The 13,505-nt window shown below is 33.5% G+C and overlaps 1 protein-coding gene across 1 annotated transcript; it reads left to right on the forward strand.

Moving 5' to 3' along the window:
* Positions 1-8,627: 8,627 nt before the first annotated feature.
* On the forward strand, positions 8,628-11,991 carry LOC139518623 (PE-PGRS family protein PE_PGRS3-like). The gene is made up of 2 exons (XM_071310099.1): positions 8,628-10,505; positions 11,862-11,991. The coding sequence occupies exon 1, from the start codon at positions 8,628-8,630 to the stop codon at positions 10,503-10,505; it is 1,878 nt and encodes a 625-aa protein (XP_071166200.1). The 3' UTR covers positions 11,862-11,991.
* Positions 11,992-13,505: the final 1,514 nt, after the last annotated feature.

A 13,505-nucleotide genomic window follows, 5' to 3' on the forward strand; every position in this document is an offset into this window, starting at 1 on the left:
GGAAATTTACTAAGTTTTACAATTTAACTTGAATGCTGCAGTGGGTTGTAAGATTTTTATCAAGATGGAGGAAGATTGTGTTGATTATTTGCCAATCTTAAATAAATAAATTTTGTGTTTTAAACACTCTTTTGTTATAGGTAATATATTATATAATTAGAATTATAAGAGTAGTGTTGAAGTTAAATGGTCACAAATATAGTTTTATTTTATAGATATTTATTTATACTTTTTAAGTCGTTAAAAGTAAATTTTATTTTATTTACGTAAATCTTGCCTTTTCAGTTGAATTGAAAATTTATACTTGGAGATCTAGATCCTTACACTTCATATAAAAAAAGTAAATGGTAGATAAGTTATAATCATTGTGAAATCCAGCAAAGTTTACTATATATTTTATATGGTTTTTGTGAATTTTTAATGACTTATTGCTATAGATCATTCCTTTATGTATGCTATTTACCTATAAATGTATCATGGTTTTTTTTGGGCATTTGTTATCGTTGCAATTTTTACATATTTATTTTCCTATTTTTTTAAAGAAAATGTTTTGAATTCATTTCCATTTTCAGAATAGATTGTTTATTGTAAACAGTAATGAAATTATAAGAAATCAAAACAATTCACTAGTTATATTCAATGTTGTGTATTGGTTGAAACAATTTTGTGATTTGTACATTGTGACACACTTTAGGTTTATTTTGTTGTGTTAGTGTTGAGTTATTAGTTTTTGTTTTTTGTCTGCCATCATGTTGAACTTTTTAAATGTACTTTCACAGATTTTGTGTTTTTATTTTAAACTTCTTATAATTTTTTGAGAACTAACAGTGTGTACTTTTTGAGAGATATTCATGCTCTAAACATTTATTTAACTATTCCTTTTCAATTGCATATAGATTATGAACTATATGTTTTCCTTGCCTTTCTGTAACAGCATACAATAAAAAATCGTGTCAGATGATACCTTATGGTAAAAACAAATTTGCAGATCTTCAGAAAAGAAAATCCAATAATCAATGTCTTATGTAGTTGTCCATTTCGTTCAATGTGTTTTATCATTTGATTTTGCCATTTGATTAGGGACTTTCCGTTTTGAATTTTCCTTGGAGTTCAGTATTTTTGTGATTTTACTTTTTAGCTCACCTGGCCCAAAGGTCCAAGTGAGCTTTTCTCATCACTTGGCGTCCGGCGTCCGGCGCCGTCGTCGTCCTGCGTTAACTTTTACAAAAATCTTCTCCTCTGAAACTACTGGGCCAAATTTAACCAAACTTGGCCACAATCATCATTGGGATATCTAGTTTAAAAAATGTGTCCGGTGACCAGGCCAACCAACCAAGATGGCCGCCATGGCTAAAAATAGAACATAGGGGTAAAATGCAGTTTTTGGCTTATAACTCAAAAACCAAAGCATTTAGAGCAAATCTGACATGAAGTAAAATTGTTCAACAGGTCAAGATCTATCTGCCCTGAAATTTTCAGTTGAATCGGACATTTCGTTGTTGGGTTGCTGCCCCTGAAATGGTAATTTTAAGGAAATTTTGCTGTTTTTGGTTATTATCTTGAATATTATTATAGATAGAGATAAACTGTAAACAGCAATAATGTTCAGCAAAGTAAGATCTACAAATAAGTCAACATGATCAAAATGGTCAGTTGACCACTTTAGGAGTTATTGCCCTTTATAGTCAATTTTTAACCATTTTTCGTAAATCTTAGTAATCTTTTAGAAAAATCTTCTCCTCTGAAACTACTGGGTCAAATTTAACCAAACTTGGCCATAATCATCATTGGGGTATTTAGTTTAAAAAATGTGTCCGGTGCCCTGCCCAACCAACCAAGATGACCGCCATGGCTAAAAATAGAACATAGGGGTAAAATGCAGTTTTTGGCTTATAACTCAAAAACCAAAGCATTTAGAATAAATCTGCCATGTGGTAAAATTGTTCATCAGGTCAAGATCTATCTGCCCTGAAATTTTCAGATGAATCAGACATTCCGTTGTTGGGTTGCTGCCCCTGAAATGGTAATTTTAAGGAAATTTTGCTGTTTTTGGTTATTATCTTGAATATTATTATAGATAGAGATAAACGGTAAACAGCAATAATGTTCAGCAAAGTTAGATCTACAAATAAGTCAACATAACCAAAATGGTCAGATGACCACTTTAGGAGTTATTGCCCTTTATAGTCAATTTTTAACCATTTTTCGTAAATCTTAGTAATCTTTTACAAAAATCTTCTCCTCTGAAACTACTGGGCCAAATTTAACCAAACTTGGCCATAATCATCATTGGGGTATCTAGTTTAAAAAATGTGTCCGGTGACCCGGCCAACGAACCAAGATGGCCGCCATGGCTAAAAATAGAACATAGGGGTAAAATGCAGTTTTTGGCTTATAACTCAAAAACCAAAGCAATTAGAGCAATCTGCCATGTGGTAAAATTGTTTATTAGGTCAAGATCTATCTGCCCTGAAATTTTCAGATGAATCGGACCACCCGTTATGGGGTTGCTGCCCCTGAAATGGTAATTGTAAGGAAATTTTGCAGTTTTTGGTTGTTATCTTGAATATTATTATAGATAGAGATAAACTGTAAACAGCAATAATGTACAGCAAAGTAAGAACTAAAAATAAGTCAGTATGACCAAAATAGTCAATTGACCCCCTAAGGAGTTATTGCCCTTCATAGTCAATTTTTAACAATTTTCTTAAAATTTGAAGATTTTCAATAACATTTTCCACAGAAAGTACTGTTATAGATAGAGATAATTGTAAGCAGCAAGAATGTTTAGTAAAGTAAGATCTACAAACACATCACCATCACCAAAACACAATATTGTCATGAATCCATCTGTGTCTATTGTTTGATATTCACATAGACCAAGGTGAGCGACACAGGCTCTTTAGAGCCTCTAGTTATGAAGTTAATATAAAAAATTGAAAACAACACCTTTAATAATTTCTGGCGTCCGAAGCGCTTTTCTGAATTTACCTTCATCAGGAATGCTCAAACCCAAACATCTGAAAACCGAGGATGTATAAGTACTGAAACCATTGAACGTACTGGCTGAAGCGAGAAAATCAATCTTGTTGAGTTTATCAACAAGATTCTATAAATATTGCAAACCTGAGGTTTTTGCACTTTTTGGATTATTAAAAACATCACAAAAGTCCTGAAGTTTTAGTATTTTGGGTAGTTTTCCTTTTTCAAAGAAAATAATTCCTATGAAGCCTCCCTTATAACTTGAAACAGTCTCAAATATGATATAGTTATTTAAAACTTTAATGTCAATTTTCATGAAGGTTATACATTAGTATTATATGTTGAGAATTGAGAAAATTAATTTTGGGGCTCTGATCTTTTAAAGGAAGGAAAAATAAACAGTAAGCTATACATTCCATTATGATTAACATTTTTGAAGCCTCAAAACAGCATCTTTAAGAATAAGTAGGTTTTAGATGAGTTTTTATGACATAAATAAAGTCAACAGTAGTATTAGATGTTAAAAAAATTGCCTTAATTGATTTTGATGTAATAACGTTAACTTTTTGAGATAAAGTAAGCAAATATCAGGTTATCTTCAGCTTTGTAATGTACATCACATGCATCAGTTATAATAGTTTTTTTGCACCAGCTTATAATAAGAAACAGAAAACACATTTTGTGTGAATATTTCTTTAGCCAAGGGCTGTTATTTCACAACATGTATAATAAAAGAATGCAAGATTTTGTGAACTTATCATCATTTCAAGGCTATATAATCCATGAAAATCAAAACTGCAATGTTTTATCAAAGTGCATAAATCCAATGTTTAAGTGTAAAAATTTAATAAATTTTGAAATTCATTTGATTTTATAATCAATTTGACCCCAATCTTCTCCGTTATGCAATATGTGATTGGTTTGGGGTCCATTTTCATTATAATAAGATAAATTGATTTTACTGGTGTTTGATTGGTTATCATTCTACTTATGTGCAATTATCATTTGATAGTGATATATTTATACTTGATGTTATTATAATAAAATGTTTATTTCAATGTGTTTCTTTTCTTAAGGTATGAGATATGTTGTACTAAAATTGGTTTAGTAATTACACTTGCCCTGATGTGGAAGGCTGATGTATGGCTTTTTATGTGCTTGGGTTATAATGAAAGTATTAAGTAAAAAAAGTAGATGTGTTATGATTGCCACTGAGACAACTCTCCACAAGAGACCAAAAGGCACAGAAGTTAACAACAATAGATCACTGTCCTGCCTTCAACAATGAGTATAACCCATACCACATAGTCAGCTATAAAAGGCCCCAAAATAACAAATGTAAAACAATTCAAACGAGAAAACTAATAGTCTAATTTATGTTAAAAAAATTAACTAAAAACAAATCTGTTACACATTATTTAAAAAAAAAAGGATTAAGAAACAAGAACAGTGCTGTTTTTAAATCCCTGTACCTAATTACAAGAATACAGTTATTACTATATTTACTTGCCGATAGTTATCAAAGGTACCAGGATTATAATTAAATACGCCAGACGCGTGTTTCGTCTACATAAGACTCATCAGTGACGCTCAGACCAAAACAGTTAAAAAGCCAAACAAGTTTAAAGTTGAAGAGCATAGAGGACCGAAAATTCAAAAAATTGTGACAAATACGGTTAAGGTAATCTACTTCTGGGATAAGAAAATCCTTAGATTTTCCCTAAATTCCAAGTTTTGTAAACAGGAAAATTAATAAAAATAACCATATAATTGATATTCATGTCAACACCGAAGTGCTGACTACTGGTCTGGTGATACTCTCGGAGATGAAACGTCTACTGTGGCATCGACCTAGTGGTGTAAATAGTTATCAAAGGTACCAGGATTATGATTTAATACGCCAGACTAGCGTTTCGTTTACATAATATGTATCAGGTGAGAGAAAAAAGATCTTTAAAATCAAGTGTTATTACAGAGGGTGACAATATTGTTTTTGGTAACTGTATCGATGTATTGGATTGTAAAATGTGAATTTATTGCTACTCATAATAAAGTTTCACAGCTGTAATCAGAATTTAACAAACTTAAGTTTTCACTGTTTCTTCTAATGAAATTAATACAAAAAGTCATCTAATCTCTGGCAGAGCGGGTGTGTGTGTGTGAAAAGATTTTTTTAATTTTTGCTAGCAGAAAGAATCCTTCTGTATGACAATTGTATCATTTTCTACTTTGGGTGTTCCAGTTGAGGATCTGTCTAGAAGTGCGGCTCGAACGCTTGCACTTTTATTGAGTTATTTTCCTTTTGTTTACTTAGTTTTTACTTTATCAGGAAAGTGTATATTTCCAGGGGGAGAGTTTACTTCTATCATTGGGTATTCGAGGATGTGCCTAACACATAGGTAATAATTTGGCGAAATTTTATATAAAAAAGATTCTCTTTTTAATGACATTCTTTATTAAAATGCATTTACGGTTGATAACGGAGCATGATTTGAGGTATGATCTACATATCATATATATATAATGATTTTGAGAATCTTACATTATTAATGGTAGAATATTATAATAAATTAAATCAATTCGTTTGAAAAAAAAATCACAAAATAACTGAAATCCGAGGAAAAAATTCAAAATGGAACGTCCCTAATCAAATGGAAAAATCAAAAGCTGAAACACATCAAACGAAACGATAACAAGTATCATATTCCTGACATGGTACAGACATTTTTTGTGTAGAAAAAAGTGAATTGTCCAGGTTATATAGTTAGCTAAACCTTTTACTTGTATGACAGTCGCGTAAATTTCATTATATTGACAACGATGTGTGAACAAAACAAACGGACATAATAGGTAAGCAAAAAAGCACATACATGTACAGGCATATAGTAAAAACACATTAGCAAAAATTAAAGACAAGAATACAAAAAATTATACCTTTCAAATATTTCCCCAAAACTATGTTTCTTGTGTACTATTGTTTGACTGTTTGTCTTTTTCTTTTTTAGCCATGGTGTTGTCAGTTTATTTTCGATGTATGAGTTTGACTGCCCCTTTGGTATCTTTCGCCCCTCCCTTTAGGATAGCTGTACTTTTATGACCTATAAATGATGATGAAGATTTAGTGCTTATTTAAGCATTGGTCATATTCTAAATACTGTATATAAGTAAAGGTCATTTTTTTTAAATATATTTACAACGATAGGTACTGAATTTCAGTGAATGTTATATTAAAAAGTAAAATCCCCAAAATACTGAACTCCTAGGAAAATTCAAAACGGAAAGTCCCTAACCAAATAGCAAAATCAAAAGCTCAATAAAGCCAACAGTAGTATACCGCTGTTCGAAACTCATAAATCGATAGAAAAAAAACCCAAATCCGGGTTACAAACTAAAACTGAGGGAAACACATTAAATATAAGAGGAGAACAAAGACACAACACTAAAATATAACACACACAGAAACGAACTAAGCATTAGACAAAATCCGATGAGAAAAACAAATATAACATCAAAACTAAATACATGACTTTGGGATAGAAAAGTACCGTGAAACGTCTTATAGCAATGCGAATTCACACTCAAATATAAGTGGAAACATACGACACAACAGAAACACAACGTTAAAATGTAACACACACAGAAACAAACTATAATATAGCAATGGCCATATTCCTGACTTGGTACAGGACATATTTTTTAAAGAAAAAAAACGGTGGGTTGAACCTGGTTTTGTGGCATGCCAAAATTCCCGCTTTAATGGCAATGTTAAATATAACATTAAAATGACAACATAACATTAAAATGACAACATAACATCACAGGACTACAATACAAATATAAATGAAACAGCTCCTGTTGGACTCCACATTAATTTTAGACTTTTATAGTTCCCGTATAGTTCCCTATAATGATTACATGGTCAATTCAAAATGCAGAAAATTTTACTAAATAAAAGAATATAAAAATATTTCATTTTATAATATCGCCGATGCCTGTGAGGAATAGGACACTTGATTTTTTCAATCCGTTTGTTAATAAAGTGTAATGTTTGATTTTTGTCAGTTTGTAATACACTTCTTCATTTTTTTAATTTAACTTGGTTTTCGGTATTTTTGTATTATTTTTTTAAATACAATTAAAGTAGTGATTAAAACAATTCTTCATAGATAATGTAATAAATTATAAACCAAGTTCACCTTCCATAAAATCATGTAATAAATGAATTGTATGTTTTCAAGACATGAAATTAGATCGGAAATGTTGTTTTCATCCTTTAAATATACAAACAATAAATAAAAACAACAACGTAACATGTTTCTTTTGTCTTATACAGTTAATTAGACATGAAATGTTCATTACCTATCTGTACGTGAAAACATGTAATATTAGAAAGTCAGCATTGTACAACATGGGTTTTGTCCGGGAAAAGATATATCACAAATGGACTGATAAAAGTAAGATCTTGATAGATTGACATCCATAGCAGAAGGTCAAGAAGGAAATCTGATGGTTACTAGGTATGCTTAATGTGATATGGCAGTTTTAATGAGTCATTGTTTTCAGGAAATATGAAATTGACATTTTCATTGATGTTCTCACAGTATTTTGTCCTTTAATACGATTCGACAATTTTACATCGCTGCTCATTTGGTCTTTTAGATTAATCATTCCGTTTTGTCAACAGTTGCATCGGTATACTTTGTGTTGAAAGTCCGTGGAAGGTACGTAATTAGCTATATGACAATTTGTATCAACTTCAATTGAAAATGCATTTGAATAAATAAACTCATCATAGATACCAGGATTAAAATTTTATATTTACGCCAGACGCGCGTTTCGTCTACGAAAGACACATCATGCAGTGACGCTCGAATCACAAAATGTTTAAAAGGCCAAAAAGAGAACGAAGTTGAAGAGCATTGGGGATCACAAAATTCCTAAAAGTTTTGCCAAATACAGCTAAGGTAATCTATTCCTGAGGTAGAAAAGCCTTAGTGAATCTATATTCTTCGTTGTAACCAAGTGTTATTTTTTTTTCGTAAGTAGAGAAATGTTAAAACCAACAAAAAGATGAGTATGCTAAAATCACTGGAGGGATGTGTAATTCACTAAAGGAGTGGGAATGTTTCACGCACTAGAGGAATGGGGATGCTTAAATCATCGGAGAAATGCGATCGAGTGTTTAAATCCCAAAGGTCAATATATTTAAATTATGTAGTTGTGATACATCTAAAATTATGTACAAGGATGTTTAACTAGATAATAGCCATGAAATAGCTAGTACTAAATGTATCCTTTTTTTTGGCAAATTTGCACTAAATATAAAACAATATTTTTTTCCTTTGTAACGCAATTGTAAAAACCATAAACACACAAGCTACTATTTCACCATAAAACAATATTTTATGTTTCAGAAGATGCGTGGGATAGTAGCTCTCCTTTCCTTTTTTCTCCTGAAAAGCGTTGTCTTTGGAGATGAAGAAAATAATGGTATAGATACAGCGATATTAAACGCTTTATTATCTGATGGTGGAGGCGGTGGCGGCGGAGGTGGAGGAGGTGGTGGTGGAGGCGGAGGCGGAGGAGGTGGTGGTGGAGGCGGCGGCGGAGGTGGCGGAGGAGGAGGGTCAAGTGTATGGGAACAAATGTTTGGAGCCGATGCAACGAGTTTTGGGGGACAAGGAGGAAATCCTTTCAGTGGATCATTTTTAGCAGCCTCAATGGCGGAAATGGGAATAGAAAATATGGGATTACTTGCATTAATGCATTCTGCGAGTTCTGGCAAAAGTTCTTCTGCGGTAGACATTGCTTCAGGTTCGTTAGGAATAGGAGGTGGAGCTTCGACATCAGTCGGAAGTTCGGTTAGCGGCGGATTATCTGTTGGTGCAGATGGTGGCGCTGTAGGAGGCGGAGGCGGAGGATGGACTGGTGGTGCTTCTGGTGGCGATGTAGCTGGAGGTGGAGGTTGGACTGTTGGTGCTGCTGGTGGCGGAGGTGGTGGAGCGGGAGGTGGAGGTTGGATTACTGGGGGAGGAGGAGGTGGTGTAACTGGAAGTGGAGGTTGGACTGGTGGTGCTACCGGGAGTGGAGGTGGAGGTTGGATTGGTGGTACTGCTGGGGGAGGAGGTGGTGGAGCTGGTGGTGGATCAGGAGGTTGGATGGGTGGTGCAACTGGTGGTGGAAAATGGACTGGTGGTGGAACAGGTGGCGGAGGATGGACTGGTGGTGCTATAGGGGGTGGAGGTGGTGGAGCTGGAGGCGGAGGATGGACTGGTGGTGCTGTTGGGGGCGGAGGTGGTGGAGCGGGAGGCTGGACTGGCGGTGCAGCTGGTGGTGGAATAGGAGGCGGAGGATGGACTGGAGGTGCACATGGTGGGGGAGCTGGTGAAGGAGGATGGTTTGGAAGTGCAGCTGGGGGCGGGAGATGGAATGGCGGTGGAGCTGGGAAAGGACAATGGACTGGTGTCAGAAGAGGCTGGAGGAAAGGCTTCGGACCAAGAAAACCAATGCCATTTCCTGATTCAAATATTGTCGGACCAATCAGCGCTAACTCATTATTGAATAAGTTGGTCCTCAGTGAGTTATCTTCGACGAAAGGAGCAGATCGTGGAGGTCGTGGATCTATAAATTCTAACATTAATATGAATGCTGTGTTATCTGCAATAATTGCAGCAGGTAGACATGATAGAGTAGCTTTGGAAAATTATCTTCGTGATTTAAAGATGAGTAATAACGCTGCTAATCAGCAAAATATAGCAAACATTATTTCAAGTCTTCAAAGTGTTAAAGGCAGAGACCAGCAACCATCAATAGTTTTGATTGGATTAGACAGTTCTGGTAAAATAAATGCACATGGCGGTCATGGCAAAATGCAAGATAGAAACTTTAACTCAATGTCAAGAAGTAAAGGCACGTTACAGTCTATGCTTGGTATAGATGGAGGATTTGATACTTCGCATGGAAAAAAGTCTAAAGACGTTAACTTGAATATAGTCGTAAAACAACAGAATCCTCTGTCAAAACCATCGACACCAGACTTTCATAGAGGAGAACAAAGTGGTAGGTTCTTTTCATTTAAAAACAATGATATTGGTAGATCAGACTTCGCACATGGTGGTTTTGGACCAAGAAAACAGGGCATGGTTGGACAAGCACCAGCTCAATTTTCGTTCAAAGATGCAAATCAAGGATTTGGAGGTTCAGTTGACATGCGGTCTTTTTGGAAAGATTCAGCGGGTGGAGGACAGCTTAAACCAATACCCAAACTTGTAGCTCAAAAACAAATGGCCCATTTCATGCAAGGAACAAACCGTGGCGACATGTGGAATCGAATAGGAGGAAATAAAGGTATGGCAATAGCTGATTTAAAACAAGGATTTGTTCCAAATGAGAATTATTTTGGAGTTGCAAGTCCTGACACTCAGTTTGAACATAAACAGCAGATAATAGCTTATCCAAAGAGTATGGACCATATTTCTCTTCCTTTATTTAAAGTACCTAAAGGCACCACTAAACACAGTTAGGTATGTCTTAATGTCTAATTATCTCCCTACTAATATACAACATTCTTCGATTAGCCTCTTTGATATTTGTGATAATTTCGGATTCACAAAGCCTAAGATTTTTCTTACACCGTCATATGTACGTAAAGCAAAAGACTTGCATATAACTATACTATATATATAAATCAGGAAATTTGGTTTGCTTTTGCCAATAATACAATTATCCACCATCGTAGTGTGACACTTATTGTGGAATTACTACAAAATTACAAGATATTCATTTATTTTGATGCATGCAATTAGAAGAAGAAGAAAATAATAATACAGATCGGATGAATTTTTACAATAATTGGTTCATATTCACTGAAATATGAGTATGTTCATATTTGGCACATTGTTTACATATATTTCGATTAACCTTGTAGAACTACCCTGCAGAATTAAAATTTTGGCAAAATCGATGGCAATTATTTCTAATTTAAGCTTTAATGTAAATGATACCATTAACGTATTTATTCGATCAGTAGTTCTCAAAGTGTTCATCTTTCGGGTAGGTCAGTAGTCGAATTATAGTTTGATCAAAATAAAGTTTCTCTCATTCTAAATTAATTAAACTCATACACAATGCGAAGAACCAAAACTCGCATACAAATTTTGAATTAGAACAGTGATGTACATACCGTTCTAGACCCTATGTGCCTGTATTCCCAGTTTTCACTCTCTAACTTTAGTTTGCTTCATGTAAATGTTATGAAACTTATACACAATGCTAAAAACAAAACAAAAGTAGCAGTGAGTCACTAACCTTGCAAGACATTTGCCCCTTTATATCTTGGAAAATTGAAAATTAAGAACACTGAACCCGTCATGACATCAAGTGTAGGAGCGAGGACATCCGTGTTCTCAGACACATTCGTCTCTTCTTTCGTTTTCTTACTTCAAACATAATTATATCTTCTTACCAAAGGACAGGTTAATAAAATTATAGTTTAAGAATGAGCAGACAACATCATAACAGTAAATGACAAATAGACAAAAAGACAAAAAAAAAAGTTAATAATAAACTCCTCATAGATACCAGGACTAAATTTAGTATATACGCCAGACGCGCGTTTCGTCTATAAAAGACTCACCAGTGATGCTCAAATCCAAAAAAGTTAAAAAAAAAAAAAAAAAAAAAAAAAAAAAAAAAAAAAAATCCTAAAAGTTTTGCCAAATACAGCTAAAACATATGCTAACTTAAAAAAAACTTAAGATTTATCAACCTGAACCCCACGAAAAATAAATGGTATTGATATGTTGATTTAATGCGGATGATAAATTGTGACTCAGATGCGTCATTTGGCTAAAAAAGAAAAATGTTTTTTTTTATTTCAGGTTAGAAAGATTTAAAAACTTATCCAGATTGTCGCATGTTATAACGAGATAAAAATTTACCGTAAAATATGGACGAAAATGTGTATACCATGAGTAGAAGCTTTGTAGGTTAGTCGTAGAAATGTCTGACCATTTGCAGACGGACAACAATAAAGCCTGTAACACTAAGACATACAATCTTCACAACAACTCAGTTGTCATATACAATGACTCAATTATTATTATTTGCATGAAGTTGTTTTGCCACAATTTATATTCATGTCGAATAGTTATTATTAATATATAATGTCTAATTGGGAATGCTATTGTTTTGTTACCATTATTTTCATTAAAAAATATCACCAATGATATTAGTCTTATAGTTTTCTACTCCCCAGTGCCACATGTACTTAAAACGTTAGAAGTCCTAATAAAACACAAACTTGACAAGTCTTAAAAAACGAAAAGTTCAAATACTGTTATGATATCTATATAGGGGGTTGACAAATCTTCGTTTTTCGAATGATACATCATTTCATACGCAGAAAATTTACAGAAAATGAACATATTAATGATATTTCACAAAATTACTGACAACTGGGTTGGTGATACTCTCGGAGAAACAAGTCCACTAACAGTGGCATCGAAAACTCGTCGAATATACAATACTTATAAAGTGTACGCTATACGCACATTTCATCTACATAAGACACATCAGTGGATCTCCAATTTTAATTTGAAAAAAAAAACAGTTTTCTAGAACTGTTATCAGGTTATCAGTTGTCCTGCTCTACATGTGTGCATTGATTGCTAAGAAAATAAGAAGTAAACTTTCAATGTAAATAATTCGTAAATCTTAACTGTTTAATCCCTTTGGCGGACGCAGTACGTATACATCCAGCCATTATGTTATTGTGATTTTATGTATTCATGTCCTTTATTTTTGGTCATAGGCATCGTCTATATGACATTTTTGTTGTTGTTGATTAAATCGTTTATTTCCATAGTGATTAAAAAAAATACACAATGTTGACTGCTGTATCCCTACTTTTGACATTTTTAAGTATTACATGTCCGTTTGTTTTGTTCACACATTGTTTTCAATATAATGAAGTTTTTTGCGACTGTCATACAAAATAGAGGTTTAGGAAGCTATAAAACCAGGTTTAATCCCCCATTTTCAACATAACTAAATGACTATACCAAGTCAAGAATATGACAGTTGTTTTCCATTCGTTTGATGTGTGGCGCTTCCATTTGATAAGGGACTTTCCTTTTAGAATTAGGAATTTTTGTTATTCTCCTTTTTAAGCATTTAGACAGCGAGTAAGATTTCACGAAACACACGATAGACAAGATTTTAATTCAGTTCTCTTCATGTAAGCATTATTGATAGGTTATATAGATTGTTTGGAAATGGTCGAAACGTATTTTAGACAATATTCATATGGTAAACCAATAAAACGTTAAGGTTCCAGTTTCATATTTGTTATTCAATTAATTTGCAATATTGCTAACATTCTTTATTTAAATACACTGGTAATGTATGTTATTTCTTGATGGCATGCTTTTTTTCTAAACAAAGGCGACATGTCTTGTCATTTCTATACAACATACAACATGTAACATACTAATCAGTTGTCGTTTGGTTATGTTTATTGTGTA

Source organism: Mytilus edulis, chromosome 4 (genome assembly GCF_963676685.1).
Source record: "Mytilus edulis chromosome 4, xbMytEdul2.2, whole genome shotgun sequence".
Lineage (NCBI taxonomy): Eukaryota > Metazoa > Mollusca > Bivalvia > Mytilida > Mytilidae > Mytilus > Mytilus edulis.